The sequence below is a fragment of the Monomorium pharaonis genome, chromosome 6, assembly GCF_013373865.1.
Source record: "Monomorium pharaonis isolate MP-MQ-018 chromosome 6, ASM1337386v2, whole genome shotgun sequence".
NCBI classification, from domain to species: Eukaryota; Metazoa; Arthropoda; class Insecta; order Hymenoptera; family Formicidae; genus Monomorium; species Monomorium pharaonis.
In genome coordinates, this window is record NC_050472.1 from 17,754,136 (window position 1) to 17,775,862 (window position 21,727).

Consider the following 21,727-nt stretch of genomic DNA (forward strand, 5'->3'; position numbering starts at 1 on the left):
ACTCGATCTCCTTCACTTGGCGGCCTACTGCAAATGTTAATAAAGATGCTTTATTTTTTATTTATCCTAGACTTAGTCTTTAAAAAGTGTAACTAAAAATAACAATTACACCTAGATACAAAAAGAAGCCCTATATGGATGATACTTTTACTATTAACTTGGTAATTATTACCAACCATGAATTTTAGATTTAAGATATTTTAGTGTTGGTGAAGTTGCGCTGTAACAGGATACTGTATGAGGTGTAAATAAATCTTATGTTCATATTTTAGGGATAGTATTATGAACAAACAGAACTTTAAGGGCACATTTTATTAGAATAAAATGGTTTTCTTTATGTAATTTTACAACGAAAAATTATTTTAAAAAATACATAAATTTGCTCTTCCTATTTGAAGACTAGAATCGATTACTATCATCCATAAAAAAATATCAATAGAATTAGATTCTTCGCAATAATCACACTTTAGACACAGAAAAAAAATCATCACTTGATGATTCGCAAAAAAAACGGTGTAGCGCGGATTTGAACTATTATCGTACTTGAACTTACAATTAGTTGACGTGTTTCCTTGCATTTTCAGACAATTAATATCACGTTATTTTACCATAAAAAAAAAGAAAATATATCAATTTCATTTGCCAACTAGGGACGAAAATCGACCACTTTTTTCCATCCTCATTTTACATCCTAATCATACAAGTACTTATGTGTACTTGTATTAATAAGATACAAAAAGGGCTGAAGTTTCGATTAGATCGGACGTCCGATTTTTTGAAACTATGTATTCTCATGTATTTTGGCGCGCTGATTACGGATATAATAATGAAAATTGGCGCAAATCAGATTTTTATGGCAAAAACCATTTAAAAGATTATAAAAATTATAGTTTTTTAAATTTATTTCCGTAAATAATGGGAATTTTAAAAAATATTTTAAATAAAAGTTGCAGATCTCATCGAAATACATGTTTTATGTTTCATTAATTTTTACAATAAAAATAATAGTTTTTGAGAAAAACAACGTTAAATGTTCAAAACTTCATATAATCCATCTAATATGATACATGGTATCCTCCTGCATCTGGACCACGCATTTCCTGTATCATGGGTTTGCAACTTTCCACGCGAAGCGAGGTCCACCCACAACTCCTCCTTGCTTACAAAGCAAAACGACGTCTACGCTTGTACTGCACGGGTTCGCGACGTGTAGTGGAAAGGTCCTCTCGCCCTCTTTATTATCCTCTTCAATATTTTAATTTTTTGGAGGTAAACATTAAAATTAACTAATAAAACTCGATTTGTGTTGGATGGGTTATATGAAGTTTTGAACATTTAATGTTGTTTGTCTCAAAAAGTGTTGTTTTTATGGCAAAAATCAATGGGAGATAAAATGTGTATTTTGATGAAATCTACTTTTATCTGAAATATTTTTTAAAATTCCTATTGTTTACGGAAATAAATAGAAAAAATCATAATTATTATGGTTTTTTCATGGTGCCCGCCATGAAAATCAAGTTTTACGCTAATTTTTACTATTATTTTGTAATCAGTGCGCTAGAATACATAAGAGTACATAGTGTAAAAAAAAAACGGAAATTAACCTAATCGGAACTTTGCTCAAAAAAGGTTTTACTTATGTAAACTTTAATAAACAAGGAAAAATACTACCAGTATGCACCGTATTTTTGCTCACTTCGACTCAGAGCGCCCCTACCAGCGAGGCGGGTGCGGGAAGAGAGAGCATAGACCCCCCTTGCCCCCGTGCGTGCGTGCTTGCATGTGTGACCAGCAAAGAAGTGTCAGTTAAGTGTACTTCTTGAGCATGTTTAATTAATATTTTGCCATATTAGTGTTTATTTTTTTTGTATGATATTAATGAAATAAAACAATTTAATAAAATATATTTTTATTTTAGTTTTTTACACAAAGATTTAAAAAATTGTTTAAAATCTAAATAATTAAAAATAAAGTATTTTAAAAACTAGCAGGGTAATTATTTACATTAGCGGTTTCTCACCGATTTTAATGACCTTTAAATATTTTGTTAAGGTCATTATTCTTTTCCCTATACATGTTATCGCCGCTTGGTCTTAGTTTCCGAATTATACACAAAAGTTTTTTTTTTTAATTTCTTGCTTCGATTTCATTAGTTTTGAAGCAGGGAGAGGATAGGGTGCAGAAAACGGGTGACATTCACTTCAACACGGTGCATTTGCACACGGTGTTTTTGGACACGATATCTTGCGTACCGTTTATTTGCACACCGTTCAAATGAATACGATGCTTTTAAAAACCGTTCATTTGCACACCGTTCAGTTAGACACAAAAAGAAACGGACACGTTCACATACACGCGTGCGCGCGCGCACACGCACACATACACACGCGCGTGAGGGATGCCCTCCGCATAGTTATTTGTCACTGTGTCCAAGTGAACGGTGTGTAAATGAACGGTGCGCAAAATATCGTGTCCAAGAGCACTGTGTGCAAATGCACCGTGTTCATTTGCATTGTGTGCAAATCCACCGCTCCCGCAGAAAACGCGTAGGCGGGGTGCAGAGGAAGAGGCTTCGTCCTTGCTATGTAAGCAGGAGAGAGATGTGTGGGTAGAACGCGCTTCGAAGTCACGCGTGGAAAGTCACGAACATTGTTTTGCTCCATATGATATAATAATAAGGTAAAATAATGATAGTAAACATTGACAGTGTGCATGATCGAGAAGTACACTTAACCGACACTTCTTCGCTGTGATTTTACACACACACACGCACACACACACACACACACACACACACACACACACACGGGGTGGTACAAGGGGGACCTTCGGCCGCCTTTCCCGCACCTACTCTGTCGGTAGGAATCCCCTGGATAGAAATGTGTAAAAGTATGGTGCGTATTTTTGTTGAGAAATAACTATGTATTTAAGTCGTAATGTATTTAAGTCAATTAACTCGTGATTTACAATCAACAAAGTACACATCGTACAGGGTGGGGAAAAATTATTGGTCAAGCTTTTGCCAGTCGATTCTACTCGTCGAAATTGTCAACATTGCATCATAAACATGCTGCCGCAAAATTAACTTTTAAGGTCATTTTCAATGTTAAATTTTTTTATTGGTTTAGTCGATTCTACTTGTCGAGCTGAACAAAAATCTCAAAGGGACCATATGCCGGAAATCAATGTTTCATAGAGAAATCTTCGTTTGAAGTTTTTAGCAGCCAAAAAATTTCATAAAATTGTCATAGGTGTAAAATCTGCTTAATCTACTCTTAACGCTATCCAGGAACAACGAAATGGGCGTGGTAGATTTTGATTTCCTTTGGGGTGACTTAATTATAGTGAGTTCCTTTCGCCTCTCACTTCGGGGTGACTTGATTATTGTGAGTTCCTCTTGCCTCTCACTTTATCGTCGTTGATGCTGTCTACGAACAAACAGAACTGACCTCTCGGTTCTGAGCAGTTGTGCTTGTCTACCAGCTTCAACGTGACCACCACCTTTATTAATGCAAGCTTGGAGTCTTTTCACCAAATTATCTCGCACTCTATAGAGTACAGCTCGATTTCGTACTAAAGTAACAACCGTCTTTTCAATGCGATCTCGTAAATCCTAAGCCGTCCTTAAAGCCCTGCCTGACCCATAAACAATGGCTTTCAGAGCTTTCTAGAAATAAAAGTCCAAAGGGTTCAGGTCAGATGAACGGGCGGGCCATAAGTTTGGCGCAGAATTACGACCGTTCCATCGAGTTCCAAAAGTTCGTTGTAAAAAAGTGCGGACTTGCCTGCCGAAATGCGGTGGAGCACCGTCATGCATAAAAAAATTCGATTACGGACATTCCTCGAAACCAACGTCGAGACAAACGTCGCAGTCGATTCAGAAGAGTATGACGTAGAAACCGCAAATAATCAACGCTTGACAATCGGTTTGAGAGAAACACAGGAGCAATATAATCATTCCCGAGTATCTCTGCCCAAACATTGACTGAAAAACGGCCCTGTTGAATTCTTTGGACCATTGCGTGTCGATTGCGTCTGCGCCAGATGCGAACATTTTGCCGGTTCAAAATGGAAGTGCTGGAAAAACTGGATTCATCAGTGAATACTATATTTTTCAAAAAGTGCCGATTTCTTCGAACCTTGCAAAGCATCCACCGACAAAAACGAAGACGAGCTGTGTGATCACCAGGTCGTAACTCATGCACTACCTGTACTTTATAGATTTGTAGGCCTTCCTCACGGTGAATGCGCAAGACTGTTTTATAATCACTCTACTCGCGCGCGTCGTGATTCTATGACAGGATAAGTTCGAGCTAGAGCAATCACACGTTCCAGAATTCTCCAAGACACACGAGGACGACTTGCCCTATGGTGGCCAGCACCTGCAAAATTCATTTGCTCTTGGAATCGTTCATCGAGTCGTTGAAATTCTCGACGATCAGGCACGGACGCTGAACGTAATAGTCCGCCATTAGCTTGGCGTCGCAACCATCTAGCATAAAGAGCTCGTGCTCGTGTGTAATTATCATGATCACGATCAATTGCTATAAGCATTAGATGTTAATCACGCCCATCCCTATGCAACCGATCACGACCACCACGGCCACCACATCGAGGGATGCTACAGCAACGTTATTTTTAGAAAAAATTTGGTAAAAAATTAAAACAATTTTTTTTTATTTTACACTAAAAATTAATTCAAAATCAGCGGCGGTCTTCTAATAATCACGAAAAGGTCTGAATATGGGTGAAAAACTTCTTAAGCACAAGTAACGAATGTCTTATGGAGCGATATATTATTCCTTTCCGAGGCAAATGACCGTTGCTTTAAGTAACCAACAGCCGTTGAAATTACTGGGTACTAAGATACTCCGGAGGGAACCAAAATCTATCACGCCCACTTTGTTGTTTCTGGGTAGCGTTAAGAGTAAATTAAGCAAATTTTACCATGACAATTTTACGAAATTTTTTGGCTTCTAAAAACTTCAAACGAAGATTTCTCTATAAAATGTTGATTTCCGATATATGGTCCCTTTGAAACTTTTGTTCAACTCGACGAGTAGAATCGACTAAGCCAATAAAAAAATTTGACATTAAAAATGACCTTGAAAGTTAATTTTGCGACACCATGTTTATGATGCAATGTTGGTGATCTTGACGAGTAGAATCGACTGGTAAAAGCTTGACCAATAATTTTTCCTCACTTTATATTTTTGCGCATTTCTGCCTAGGGCACCCCTACCGACAGAGTGGGTGTGGGAGGGAGAGTGGGTATAATTTGTTCACGTTTGAAACGGCCATGCGTAAATGTGACCACGTTTGAAATGGCCACGTTTGTAATGGCCACGTTCGAAATGGCCACATATGTTCTACTTGAGCATGCGCAGCGGTCACATTCTCATGCTTCTTGGCCACAAGCGCATGCTCTATCTAGCACAAGCCATGCAAAAAATACGTGAATATTAAATATCTACATACGCATTTTAACAAGCATCTTGTTTTGCGTGGAAAATCGCAAACCCATGTGCAGAGGCTTTGCGTGCACGCACGCACACACGCACGATGGGTACAAGGGGGCCTTCGGCCCCTCCTCCCGCACCCACTCCATAAAATCGCTAACCCATGTACATTGTATTGAAAATCTGCAAACACAGGTGAGCTTTACATTGCTTGCAATGTACATGGGTTAACACACATTTTTTGCATGGTTTGTGGTAGACAGAGCATACGCTTGTGACCAAGAAACATGAGGATATGACCGCTGCGCATACTCAAGTAAAACATGCGTGGTTATTTCGAACGTGGCCATTCCGAACGTGGCCATTTTGAACGCTTCCTGGGAGGAAGCGTGGTGTGCGTGTGTGCGTGCGTGCATGCGTGCGTGCGTGCGTGCCTGCGTGGGCAGGGGCAAACCACAGCGTGTGTCATATCATATTTATTAAACTTTTTTTGTTAATAAGTTTCTTTTAATAAGAGTGTGTATAATCAGAAACTAAGGCCGAGCGGCGGTAACATGTATAGGAACGGGAGCGTCCCAGATGCGTACAGTACAAATACAGTAATAAACGGACACAGCAGGCTGAGTGAAACGGACACAGTGTGAAATGGACACAGTACGAAACGGACAAACATACTTAGGTTTGCATCTTTTCAAGGCATCCCTACCGACGGGATGGGTGTGGGAGGCCGAAGGTCTCCCTTGCACCCGCCTATGCGTGCGTGTGTGCGTGCGTGCGTCCGTGCGTGCGCAAAGCATTCTCTGCACCACATGGGTTTGCAACTGTTTTCGTTTCGCACTGTGTCTGTTTCGCATTGTGTCCGTTTTGTACTGTGTCCGTTTCACTCAGTCTCCTGGGTCCGTTTATTACTGTGCGCATCTGGGACTCACTTTAAATAATTACCTAGCTGTTTCTGTATATTTGCTTTTGTGGCATTCGACTACATTTAGTAAATACTACATGTCTATAAAATTTTATCGAAATCGGATAAGGGTCGGATACGGATGTCTTACCAGATTTTTTCGTAAACTTTGACGGCGTAGACTCTGTATAAAGTAAACAAACTTGTTGTGTAAAAGTACTTTATTAGGTGGTTTTAAATATGCTCTTTCGAATCCCACCGAGAAAAATTGAAAAAGAAGTCAAGAACGTGAGCTTTTTTTTTAAGTCACCATTTTTTGTGTGAAATTTTGTAAAAAATGAATTTCTTTATCGTAACGGGTTTCAGATTGAGATTGAAACTGCATAAGCGTGCACCTTCTAATTTTACTTGAAGACTATGCAAACAATCATAATTCAGGTAAAAATGTCGAATAGGGGACCCAGCCCCAATGACCTTGACCTTGACATATGTTGTCAAGGTCACCTTCCTGAGTGACCTTTAAAAGATTTTAGCCGTCGCTCATGATTCGTTAAAAAATTATTAACAAAAAAGTTTTATAAATACTTTTGTTTAAAACAGATAATATTTTGCATCGAACTATTTGTGCTTTTGATTGAAAGAGAATAAATATATTCTCAGAATCACGCGAGGGAGGGGCGGAGCCTGCACCCCCTCCCCATAATTTTTTTTAACTCCTCTACCAATTTTATGTCGCTATTTAATTAATGCGAAAACATTGAAAACGAACAGCGTGGAAAGTCGTAAACATATGTGGTACTGTACAAGTGGACGTTGTTTACTTTACGTAAAGCTCTGATCGTGTATCATATTTATGAAACTTGAATCAAATAGGGTAGACCTCGCTTCGCAGGTTTATGTTTATGTTTGTACCAACAAAGGTTCATAGGTTACACTACATCAATACATATTGAGTACTTAGTCCACAGAGATACTTTAGTCAGTGAACATTATAGAGAAAGGTTTCATAATACGTTTGCACGAATTTGTTAATATTACATAGAACTTTAAATCTATGTGGAATTATTTGTGTGAAAGAAAGTAGTTCATGAAAAAATAACATGTCCAAAATGTAAAAACGAAATACAGCTGTACAATGGGTGACCTCCTTTTGGATACGTAACGATTGGACACGGCTCGATTGGACACCGCACGATTGGACACAGCACGATTGGACATCGCACGATTGGACATGAAAATTGCACGATTGGACACCGCACGATTGGACACTGCATTATTGGACACCGCACGATTTGACACCGCATAATTGGACACCGCATTATTGGACACCGCATTATTGGACACTGCATTATTGGACACCGCATTATTGGACACCGCACGATTGGACACCGTATTATTAGACACGATTGGACGCAGTCTTCTAGTGAAAAACATTTATATATATGACAGATTATCTAACCTTACAAACATCTAGCAGAAAAAAGCGTCGATCTGCCAGAAGAAAAAGTGAATTTTAAATGTCTATATACGTATTTTTAGGAGCATTTTGTTTTGCGTAGAAGGTTTCAAACCCATGTGGTGCAGAAAATGCTCGCACGCACACACACACACACACACACACACACACACACACACAGGGGGTACAAGGGGGGGGCCTTCGGCCTTCTTCCCACATTCACCCCGTCCAAGTCGCTAACCCATCTAAACTGTATTAGAAATCTGCAAACACATGTGAATGTGTGTGTGCGTGTCCAATCGTGCGTGTCCAATCGAGCCGTGTCCAGTCGTTACGTGTCCAAACGGGACACTCCCCTGTACAATGTTTCGGAAAATCATTTTTCATTGTACGCAAAAATATTATAAAGTTATTAAGGATCGAAAATGACAAAGAATAACTTGTAATTTTAAAGTTAGTGCATTTCATGGAACATGATTCAATTAAGCAAATATGGATCTTACTAAAATTTGTCGTTTTATTGCCTATTTCTTTATAATACGGCCGCCACGACAAAAGTTTCTAATAAATGAATTGCAAATTAATAATCATTCTGTTGTGGATTGGACGAATTTTTGTCGAGAGGTAAACAACATTACAGTTTTTATTTATGCGTTCGTTAAAAATATTATTACTTTTTCTAGTTACTTCATCATGTGTGCTAAACAAACACTAATTGGCGGACAAGGTAAAATTGTTGAACTTGATGAAGCTAAAGTAGGCAAAAGAAAATATAACGCTAAACGTATAATTGAAGGACAGTGGGTTTTTGGTGGTGTTAAAAGAGACACTAAAAAAGTATTTATATTACCTGTGCCAAACTGATGGTCTGAAACGTTGTTGCTTATTATTCAAAAATATGTTGCATTTGGTTTTATAATTCATACCGATAAATGGCGTGCATATGATGGTTTAGATCAATACAATAAGTACACACACAAAACAGTTAATTATTTGGTTAATTTTGTGGATCTAATAACTGGGGCTCACACACAAAATAGAGAAGGATTGTGGAGAGAAATGCGAGCAAACATTCCTTGTTATGCATACTACTGTGATCAAAAATAAGGTGACTTTTTGTTTAAACTTCGCGGGTACCATAAAACCATGAAATTATTTTTTTGTGGGTTGGTAGTACTGTCTTTGGGAGCGTCCCAGATGCGCACAGTAATAAACGGACACAGCAGGCTGAGTGAAACGGACACAGTAACAAACGAACACAGACCAAACGGACACAGTAACAAACAGATACAGTGCGAAACGGACACAGACCAAATGCGCACAGACCAAATGCACACGGACCAAATGCGCACGGACCAAATGCACACGGACCAAATGCGCACGAACTTACCACATGGGTTGCAACTTCTCAGGGCACTCTTACCGGAGAGGGTGCGGGAGGGGGCGAAGCTTTCCTTTGCACTCCTTGTGCGTGCGTGCGTGCGTGCGTGCGTGCGTGCGTGCGTGTGTGTGTGCAAAGCATTCTCTGCACCACATGGGTTTGCGACTGTGTTTGTTTCGCACTGTGCGCATTTGATCCATTCGCATTTGGTCCGTGCGCATTTATTACTGTGTCCGTTTGGTCTGTGCGCATTTGGTCTGTGACGGTTTCACTCAGCCTGCTGTGTCTGTTTATTACTGTGCGCATATGAGACTCACTCAAATTCCGTAAACGTATATTTAATAATAAAGGGGTAACAACAACATTGAAAACTTATATTATGCGAATTATACACGCAGAGATACCAGGTTCTCCTTTCAAACTTTGATACTGTTACTTTTAGAAAAATAAAAAATTATCTAAAATTCATCTGACAAGTTATCGATTGACGAGTCTATTGTGATGCAACGAGCTTTGGTTATTATTGTGATTCAGTCTAGATTTATATTCAATATTTGCGGAGACATTATTTGGGTCTCTACAGCATAAAATATAATATGATATTAAAACAGTAACATTGTAATATTTTAGCAGTATTGTATAATATTTTTGACATGTAACTATAGGATAATATATATAATTGTATACTGAAATTTTTTATACCTCTCTGACGTGGATATTATAATTATTGCAATATTATTGTTATTATTATTGTTGTTATTGTTATTGTTATTATTATTTATATTTTGTTGCAGAACAAGTTTGCAGTATGGCATTTCCTGTTTAAAACGATTAAATTACGATAGACAACAATTAGAGGAGAGAAGACGAGTGGCAGAAGGTGCCAATATAGATGTACTTGTATGGAGTAATGATCGTGTTATAAGATGGGTACAATCGATTGGTTTGAAGGTAAATAAACCTGTTTTCAATGCTTTAATATGACCGATTATACAGGCACACGAAAACAAATTTTTTTGACGAACTAGATCATCTTGTGTTTTTGGGCTTGCTGAATCCGATTTTGAAGCTTGTTTTGACCCATCAAATCAGGGTTCTTTCATAATCTCAAAAAATAGGTATAAAACTACTAATGTAACACTTTTTGGACTGCTGAATTATAATTTTGACGACTGAAACTATTGGAGATAAAGAGTATTCTTATATTTTTGGATTGCTGAATTTGATTCTTACTTTAGATTTACCCCATGAGGTTCAACATTCAACAGAAATCAGTTATCATGTCAAAATGTAAACTAAGACAATAGATTCTTAAATCTGCATAATCCACGGTAAAGTCACTATCAAAGTAGCGCAATCAGGAAAAAAGTCATCATTTTGACTTAAGACTACGCGGCCATTTCAATTATATGAACGTATTTTATACTTGTACTAATAAAATGTTTACGCGTGCGAATATCGTCTAGCGTATGCGATTCTCTTTCGGCGTTCTGTATTTTGATTCTTTATTCATTTTTCTTGTGTCGGGCAATAAATGTTGTTATTTGTTATTTTATCTGTCATACGATTATTTGACTTTCTGTTGCGTTCTGCGCTATCGTGCAGTGCGCGCCCCTATTCTAGACCCTGCTAGACCCTCTGTTAGGTGAGCTAGTCGTTTTTCGCGTGTGAGTTGAGGCTGCCGGTGGCCAACTATAAGAATAAAAGAAAATAAAATCGTATGTTATGTAAATACATTTTGAATTAATGGATATTTTTATTGCAACATTTCTGTTGCTACAAACAGTTGCTTTTTTAATATCATTGTTTTCTGTTTTAATGAAAAATAAATTCGTGTTATAACAAAACTTTTTATAAGTTGTCACGATTTTTTTTCCGCGCGGGGAAAAGCCGCGAGCAAAAAAGGAAGAGGCCTCTGGAATACCGAGGACCGGAACGATCCGCGCGCCTAATATCTCGCGCGCAAATTTCGGCTGCGCATGAACAACCGGATTGGGTGTCAGACGTGCTCGACGGCACGTCAATTTACGAAAATTCGCCACCGGCTAGTAATGGCCGAAAGCCAAGGACCGCCGTCGGAGGAGCGAGCGCACCGAGAACCGGGAAAGCAGAGGAAAAATCGGCGTCCCGACTGATAACCGAACGGCGGGCATACTGGAGGCGGCGGCATTGAGGCCGAGGCCATGGAATCGCCCCTGCGGGATGCGGGACCCTTTCGCGAGAAGCGGCGAGACCGCCAAGAGACGCCGAAGGGTGCCAGCGGAAAATTCCGTTTTCGTGGGGGATCCGTAGGGCCCCCGGAAGAATTAGAGCGCTCACGATCCTGCGGGCGCAGGAATGCTTGCCCTGCTGTGATTGGGGCCACGCGCTGCGCGAGGGCCAACGCGGCGTCTATCGCGGATCGACCGCAATCCCCTGTGCTTTTGCGTGCACATAAATGTAGAAAGATTTTAAAACGAGAATCACTTCGCTATCTCTATTTTAACTGGCACTTTACTCTCGCAAATTTACGTCGGTGGTTTCCCGGCCAGTGGGGATGAACACAAAAATCCTGTTGCGCATATTTTAAAAGCACATAAATGTAGAAAGATTTTAAGACAAGAATTATTTCGCTATCTCTATTTTAACTGGCACTTTACTCTGGTATTTGTGATATATTGATCTTTTTTGTTGTATATCTTCTAAATTATTACAGATAAGCTAATTTCATTTAATGCGTTTGAAAACACATAAAAAGCACATAATTCTACCATAGTAATTTTTTTGTCTTGCGTATAATTTTAATGAGTATAGGTGCTAATTTATGTTAAGCTAGCACCCCTATTTTCATTTACGATCTCCCGCTAAATCGCTTGAGCACAAAAATCGCGAATGGAGTACAAAATTAGCACATAAGCAGCACATAATTTCTGCATAATTATTTTTTCGAATTTTTGTGGTGGGGGTGCTAACTTAACAGACATGACTCTAACGATAAACGCTTATAAGTTGAACAGTTTTTATGCAATTTCAAAATTTGCATACGAGGGTATAAAGATCGCTGATTTCAAATTTGATGTCAAAAATGCAAAATTCAAAATGGCAGATTCAAAATGGCGGACCTGAAGTATCCATCTGTAAACGTAGAATTAAAATGTACAAATTTTACACAAAAACATTCTTCTAAGGGTTTTTGGAATTACTGATTACGAAAATGTCAAAAATGTAAAATTAAAAATGGCAGACCTAAAATATCCATACCCGGGAAAAAACGGAAGAGATCTGAATGGATTTTATCAGATCTGATCACTCAGATCTGGTTTGATCAAAATATTAGCTCTATCTGATCAAATTCAATCAGCCATGAGTATATCTGATCCAATCTTAGCGGACATGGTTATCTTTACAAAAAATGTGATCTAATCATATATAACTCTATATAACTATATAAATTTGTATGTGATATAAATAATATAAAATTAAAAATTTTATTTTTATATTTCCTCCATTCTCGGAAGCTCTCTCCGAATTGCGGAGGTCCACGAATTCTCTTTGAATAACATAACAAAAATAATATACACTACAGTTTCCTGCTAGTGCTAGATAATTAGATAGTCTTTTTTTATAGGTTTTTTGGAGTAAATTTTCTCACGAGAAAGAGAAGCGCCGCGCCCTCGCCTAGCAGCGATCTTGCAAACTATTTGCTGAGGCATCGTATTGTGATCTGATCATATATAACTCTATATGTCTATTTAAGTTTGTATGATTCTATATTTTCAGTTAAAATTATATAGTACTTTCTTAATCGAATAATTATAATGTAATTCCAAATATGGTATTAAATTGACAATTATTGTCAAATTGGTAGGAACTTATATGTGTGTGCGTGTGTGTTAATTTTTCAAAAATTGAGACAACTATTTTTAATATAAAAAAATCAATGTTTTGTCCAAAAATCATTTAAGCTCCTTCTTCACAGGAGTTATTTATATTTGATATAATGTCCAACATTAGGTGTAAAATTTAATAATAATGATAAAAACAAAATTGTTATAAGTTCTAACTGATAAGATATGCTCAGATCCGGTAAGATTTGACGCATAAATTGTCCACTCAGATCTTAGGAGATCTTACTTAATCTAATAGTGTCAGATTAGATCCGACGAGATCTGATTCGATCAGCTGCTCAACTTCGTAGGCCAAAAATGATCAGATCTGGTGAGATAAACTCATATCTGGCTGGATCTGATCAGACCTCGCGAGATCTAGCGCGCAATGTCCGCTTATACTTTAGGAGATCTGGAGTGATCGGATAATGTTCGATTAGATCGGAAGAGATCCGATTGGATCTGCGATTTTATATCGAGCTAAAGCAATGGTCAGATCTGGTGAGATCGGAGTATAGTTTAACATGTCTGGCTGGATTTGATCAGATCTGGCTGTGCAGACCTGACTAGATAAAATTGTATCCAATCAAATCTGAGTCTACTTGAATTTCAGATCTGATTGTATTTCATTTTATCAAAGCAGACATAGTCAGATCTCCTCCATTTTTTTCCCGGAAGCATAGAAAAATGTTTTTGTGTAAAATTTTTACATTTTAATTTTTGACGTTTATATATGGATATTTCCCACATAGAAATTGGCATCCAGTGGATGTCCAATGGACGTCCATTAAACCTCCATAGATCCATGGGACGTCTATGTCCATGGCGGAAGTCAGATGGACGTCCATTAGAGGTCTAATAAATTTCCATGGCTCCATTTGAGGTTTACCTCCATGGCGGAAGTTAGATAGACGTCCATTAGGGATCCAGTAAACTTCCATGGCTCCATTGAAGGTTTACCTCTATGGCGGAAGTTAGACAGACGTCCATTAAAGATCCAGTAAACGTCCATGGCTCCATTGGAGGTTTACCTCCATGGTGGAAGTTAGATAGACATCCATTAGGAATCCACTAAACTTCCATAGCTCTATGGAACATTATTTCCATGATGGAAGTTAGACAGACGTCCATTAAGGATCCATTAAACTTTCATAGCTCTATGGAACATTTACTTCCATGATGGAAGTTAGATAGACGTCCATTAGGTATCCATTAAATTTCCATAGCTGTATGGAACATTTATTTTCATGGTAGAAGTTACCCAGACAACACGCTTGTGACCCAGACGACACGCTTCAGAATGAAAATTTTAAGAGAACTTTTTTAAGAAAACTTGGAATTTAGATATCTTGGAAATGATATCCAAATGGTAACATTTATCAGAGACGTCTACTAAGAGAGGTCTTTGAGATATCTCATGGAAGAGTTTCATTTAAGTTTCTTGAAAATGTTATTCTTATGATATCACAGCTAAATGATATCAGCTTAATATCTCATAAAAGATATCACAATGCTGTCCGATTTTTGAGCCGTCCATGCGCGTCGTAGTTGACTCAGAAATTAGACAATACTATAACATCCTGAATGAGAGATCCATTTGATATTAAAAAAAATTATCATAAAGATAATGTTTTCAAAAATAACGGTTTGTCTACAATTACTGCGCACAAAAAAATGCACAAAATCTAAATTTATCATGTACTGAATACAAAAACAGAATAATAAATTTACTATTCAATTTTTTGTAGAATATATGATCTATATAGTTAAAATTATCTAATTAACCATTTGAACGTTTCAAAGTAATAATGCTAAATAGATCGCAATTTCCATCAAATTATTAAGGTTATGGAAAAAGATAAATTTAACAATGAAGTTAATAAGTAAATAAATTAATGCTATTTATTTTTAATATGTTTTGTAAAATTTAATTGCTTTTATAAAAAATAATATAATTGCGTCAGTTTATAACATATATGTATATGTAGACAATAACAAGTATCCATATCGATGAGTCAAATTGGCATAGCAGATAGAGTACAAGGTTTGTAATCTTAAGGTCCCGGGTTCAAAACCTACCAGAGGCAAGTAAGAATAAAATAAAATAATATAATTTAAATTTAATTAATTAATAAAAATTTGTCCTAAATTTAGTATGTACTGTTGATAAAAATAATTTAAAAGAAATAAAATTTTTATTTTAAATTTTGATTTTGTCAATCATCTATCGAGGCTCCATGAAGCTTCTACTAATGATCCACGAAACGTCCGTCAGTCATCCATCGAGGCTCCGTGAAGCCTCTATTAATGATCTACACATCTAATAGACCTCTTTGACGACCTCTAATAGAGGTCTAATGGACGTCCACAATGCGGAACTGTGGATTTCTAATGGCTCTATATTGGACGTCTAATGGACGTCCATTGGAAGTTTAAACTTCCATGGCAGACATCTATTAAACGTCTACTGGAGGTTTTATTTCTATGTGGGTTTAGGTCCGTCATTTTGAATTTTTCATTTTTAATATCAAATTCGTAATCATAAACCCCAAAAACCCTTAGAAGAATGTTTTTGTGTAAAATTTATACATTTTGATACTACGTTTACATATGGATATTTTAGGTCCGCCATTTTGAATATTGCATTTTCGACATCAGATTTGATATCAGCGATTCTTAAAACCTATATGCCTCAGGACTCATATGAGTGGGCAAATAGGCACTACTATTGCGACTTGTTGGATTTATTTTCAAATTTTTGAACAAAATCCACTCATTTAACCAGTTAGTTTTGGTTAGATTTCTTCATATTTTATCTCATACTACGTCTATGTCAAGTTTCGTGACGATTGGTTTTGTACCACAAATTTTTTTCGATTTGCCAAGCTCTTTTGTTTTTACTGTTACAGTTTATATTGACTGTTACATGGATGTTTAACATAATTATTGAACTTGCAAAATTTATTAAAAGTTGTGTTCATAATATTCCACCCACCTCTATTTTGCGGTCCTATATCAGAAATTATTACTTTTATCACTAATCCGATATTGTATGCTTTTTGGATAATTGATGTTATTTTGTTACGCATTTCTTTTGAACAAAATGAATTTCCCATCAATTCATAAGCAACAGACTATTTTGTGGAAATACTGTACAACACGAAAACAAAACAATGCGTTGGTAATTTACAGGAACTATTTAATCCTCCTAATAATTTCAAATATTTGCAATAATATTTTGCAATTTTTGTTAATATTTGCAAGAAAATAAAAACAACAGTTTCCTTTCAATTACACGTTACTAATTTTAATTTTTAACATATTGAAGATATTATCAAAAATACCTGGCTTAAATTTTAAGCCTTGTATGCAAATTTACTGAGTGCGAATACTTGGATACGATAAATTCTGTCAGCGCATCTCTTCATATTCTTTTTATCGACAGGTTGTATAAAGTTTCGATGATTTTGTAATTGTATTTGCAAACCATAATGATTCTCTTTGCATGTTATGTGCAATAAAGTCCTTTTGATCTTCGGTAAATATGTTGTCAAATTTTGCATTTTTGTTTTGCAATTTTCTTTTTAGGATATTATGTTTTACTTTACCCTGCTCAAAAGATCCGATAAAATCAGATAAGAAAAAATTCTATCAAATTGAATCGTGTTTTAGGTTCGTAAATATTAGATTGTTTATCTGAAATACGTGATAGACTTTATATCTTTCTGTATCATATTTTTCGTATACATTACCTAGCGTTTTTTAACAATTTCTATCTAGTCATATTTTATACAAATTAATCGTATTCTATCGTGTTTTTGATTCGTAAATATTAGATTGCTTATTTAAAATATATGATAGACTTTTTATTTTTCTGTGTCGTATTTTTTGTATAGATTATCTATCGTAAATCTAGTTTAAAAAATGTAAACGTTTTACTTTTCTTGTACATAATCGTTTACTCAATTAAAATGAGTAAATTATAAAAGTAATATGTGGCAGTCCTCTTTCACATCGTCCTCTCGTAGCGAAAGGAACTGATTATTGCTTGTCTTAATCGTGTTGCGGGTCGTCTTTATATAGCGGTTCGGCTGCATCTGACTCCCGAGAGAGTTTAACCCTTTAACATCAAACCAGCACTGTTTTGCATCGTTCACTTCAATCATTCAACACTCAGTGAAAATGACAAAAATATCCTTAAGAAATGCATATCCGAGTATTTTCGAGTATGCTCTTTCCGATTCTGATCTTCAAAATTCGAAAAAATTGCAAATTATTGATGATTTTTTAGAAAAAAGGAATCTATTTTTTACAAGTTTTTTTGGTTTTAATTAAAAATTTTGATTATGATACACCTTTGATATTTGGTCGGAATCTTTTTAAACCGTACAATTTTTGTTTGAACTTAAAATTATGTACTTAGTTAAATGAATTTCATCGTGCGGATGCAATATGGCGGTCGAAACGTCGGAAAATTACAAAATTTCGCTTTTTTCTCATATTTATCGTTAATAATTGATTTCAAATATGCATAAAATTATTCTGATTAATGTAATATAATCACAAGATAATACTAACAACAAACAATTATGGCAGAATCCAAAATGGCGCCTTGAAATATTGAATATATCGTAAAAATTAAAGATTTTCACGAATTTTTTGGCACTTTCTTCGAAAAAATCGTATAAAATTTTAAAATTTACATCTGTTGGGTATTTGAAAATATCAAAATATAAATAATATTATGTTTATTTATTTAACTGTATATGATAAGATTTGTTCTTGGTAGCTGTACTCGTGCAATAAGTTAGAATGAGAAAAAATATATTTGTCTCATTCTAACTTATTGCATCAGTGCAGCAGTGCAGCGAGGAAGAACAGGCCTATAATATGAGCACACAATCAAGTGCATACTAATATAACTTTTGTTTGAGTTGTGGTCAATCATCATTACATGCATAAATATGCAAATATACGCATTTATCTATGCATGGGCGCATCTGTGTGCACGCGTACGTACGCTTTTTCTCAACATCTTTTGCCACTGATATAATCAATATTGCCCGATTCTCACCGCGAGAAGGTAGAATCTTACCGAGAATCTTTTTTTATTTTTTATTTTTTAAATATTTTTTGTCATTTTCGAAGTTTTTAATTATTTTTACATTTTGTAGTTTATATTTTATATATTATTTTTTTATTTTTTTTAATTTTATATAGTTTCTTTTTTTCCATGTTTATTATTCACATATGTGATTTTAAGAAGCATATTTTGCATAAGTATAAATTACAATTTTCATAATATTTATTAGTTCTTACGTTACATTTAGCATCAGAGCAATATTTTTATTGCTCCTAATGAGAATTATACAAGCTTCTATAGCCTACGCTACTATTTTGTACATTTTGGATTCTGCCATATTTGTTTGTTGTTAGTATTATTTTGTGATTATATTACATCAATCAGAATGTTTTATGCATATTTGAGATCAATTATTAACGATAAATATGAGAAAAAAAGCGAAATTTTGGTATTTTCCGATGTTTCGACTGCCATATTGCATCCGCCATGGTGAAATTCATTTAACTAAGTACATAATTTTTAAGTTCAAACAAAAATTGCACGGTTTAAAAAGATTCCGACCAAATATCAAAGGTGTATCATGATCAAAATTTCGAATGAAATCCAAAGAACCTGTAAAAAATAGGTTCTTTTTTTCTAAAAAATCATCAAAAATTTGCAATTTTTTCTAATTTTGAAGATCAAAATCGGAAAGAGCATACACAAAAATACTTGGATATGCATTTCTTATGGATATTTTCGTCATTTTCACTGAGTGTTAAATGATTGAAATGAACGATACGAAACAGTGCTGGTTTGACTTTAAAGGGTTAATCGCCTATCAGCCTATCGGCGGCGCCGCGTACTAACTAAAAAGTTGGATAGAAATTGATAGAAACATATAGAAATTTGATAGAAAAGTTATAAAATTCAATCGTTCTTTATCATATCTGAATTAAACGATTAAAACTTTATCTGAATATGGATACTTTCCTATCTTATCTAATTATCTTACTGAATAGAAAAATTATGATTTAAAATCTATACAAATTAATCTGAAGTTGTCGCTATACATTTCTATCAAATATATGTTATGGAACAATAATTGTTTTCTATCGTTGTCTCTATAATAGGAGATATTTCAAGGAGGGAACAATTATTTTATAATTTCGCTGGACAAAACATTCCATTGTTCTTTATCGTATCCGAATTAAATGATTAAAACTTTATCTGAATATGGATACTTTCTTATACGATCTTATACGGTTACCTTACTGAATAGAAAAATTACGGCTTAAAATTTATATAAATTATTCAGATAATTCTATATTCAGATGAAGTTTTAATTGTTTGATTCAGATACGATAAAGAATGATAGAATGTTATGTTCGGCGAAATTACAAAATAATTTTTCTCTCTTTGAAATATCTCCAATTATATAGACAATGATAGAAAACGATTATAGTATATAACATATTTTTAATAAAAACGTATAGGGACAATTTCAGATTAATTTATATAGACTTTACATCATAATTTTTATATTCATTAGGATAGCCAGATAAGATCATACAGGAAAGTACGCATATTCAGATAAAGTTTTAATTGTTTAATTCGGATACGATAGAACCTTATATCAACCAAAATTGTAATATATTTGATAGAAACGATAGGGATAATTTTAGATTAATTTATATAGTCTTATAGACCTTGAATCGTAACATTTATATTCAGTAAAATAACTTGATAAGATCACCTAGGAAAGCACCTGTATTCAGATAAGGTTTTAATCGTTTAATTCAGATACGATAAAGAACAATAGAACTTTATGTCCACCGAAATTGTAATATATCTGATAGAAACGTATAGGGATAATTTTAGATTAATTTATATAGAGTCTTATAGACCTTTTGAATCGTAACTTTCATATTCAGTAAGATAACTAGATAAGATCGTATAGAAAAGTACTCATATTCAGATAAAGTTTTAATCGTTTAATTCAGATACGATAAGAAACGATAGAATTTTATAACTTTTCTATCTAGCAGGAAATCTAGTGTCCGATAGAAATGATAGATTCAGATAAAATCATCAAATTTCTATCAAATTTTTATATATAATAAACTTTATTGTGTCCCCTTGGGGTTTACAATCTTGACATAAACTTATTCTATCTTAAAACTAACTTATCTCTATCTTATATCTAATTCCTGGTTGCTTCGGCAGCCGCTGCTGCCTCCACATCCTATCCTTCTACACACGCACACGCACACACACACACGCACACACACACACACACACACACACACACACACACCGTTTATCTGTGGACTTCCGTTTCCTCTGCCCTTCCTTCAATCAATTAACCACTTTCTTTACTTTTCATACTATCTTTGCCTCTCTCTATCCCCTCCTTCTCCCTCATCAACTCCCTAATCCAACTCTCTCCCTCCCCATCTGCCCCTAAAATTCTTCCTACCACCAGGAGGTGGCAGGAGCCAGCTGTCTCTGTCTAAACCCCAATTTCTACACTCCTCCCATACGTGCTCCCACGTCTCTACGCTACCTCCACATAATCTACACCTTTTCTTTTTCTCCTCCTTCCAATATCTATTGCCTCTCATCTCGTTCCCCAATCTACACCTTATAATTCTCCTCCACCTGCTCTCTCCCCACCCTTTTCTCAAGTATTCTGGTATGCCCTCCTCCTTTACCATTTTATACCACCTATTATATTCTGATCCTAAGATTCTCTCCCATCTTTCCTCTCTCTGCATCTTTTTATCCTTATTAAATACCGCTTTTACTCTATCCTCCTCTCTTTCCTCACCTAACTCTTCCAAACTCCCTCCCCTGTCCTCCCAAAAACTCCTTCTTTCGCCTTCCCAGCCACTACCTACCTTTCCTGCCCTATACCTCAACTTTATCTCTTCTAAACACTTTTTTGCTAATTCGCTACCTCCACCCTCCTCTAACCTCTTTTCATATTTCCACACTTTTCTTCGCGCTTTTCCTCTCAATTTATCCCTTAGTATCTCCTCTCTCACCATATAGCCCGGCGTGTGCCAATCCAAGCCCAGCATCCATCTCAGGTACCTCTCCTCTAACCTCTCCATACTGTCTCTCTCCTTCCATCCCCAAATTTCCACCCCGTATTCAATAACCGTCCATACTAACCTGTCAAATAACTACACCCCGTACTTTCTCTTCCCAATCCCCCAAATTTGACTCATCACTGCCGCCGCCCTTCTCACCCTATCCTTTATCTGCGCTTCTTGCCCCCCATTTTTTTTAAACACATACACTAGATAGCAAAACTTCTTTACTTCCTCTATCTTACTGCCTTTTTACCACCAACTTTTTTTACTCTCCCTACCTCCTTTCTTTGTGAACCTCAATATTTTCGATTTCTCCGCATTTAAAACTAAATTTTTTTCATCCAAGTATTTTTCTAATCTTTTTAACATACTTCTCATCTGGTTCTCGTCTTCCGCTATTACCACCAAGTCATCTGCATATGCTAATGTACACACCTTCTGTCCTCTCACCTTCACCCCTCCCCACTTAACCCTCTCCATTACTTCTTCTAAGTCTGAGATCAA

At 35.8% G+C, this 21,727-nt stretch overlaps 1 protein-coding gene across 29 annotated transcripts in view; it reads left to right on the top strand.

The window, feature by feature from the left end:
• LOC105833660 (liprin-alpha-1) overlaps positions 1 to 21,727 on the top strand; it is a 420,505-nt gene that overhangs the window by 342,261 nt on the left and 56,517 nt on the right. For all 29 annotated transcript variants that reach the window (XM_036289154.1, XM_036289155.1, XM_036289153.1 and 26 more), the window contains one exon: positions 9,992 to 10,148. In XM_036289154.1, coding sequence (XP_036145047.1) covers positions 9,992 to 10,148 — 157 coding nt within the window. The remainder of the gene's footprint in view (positions 1 to 9,991; positions 10,149 to 21,727) is intronic.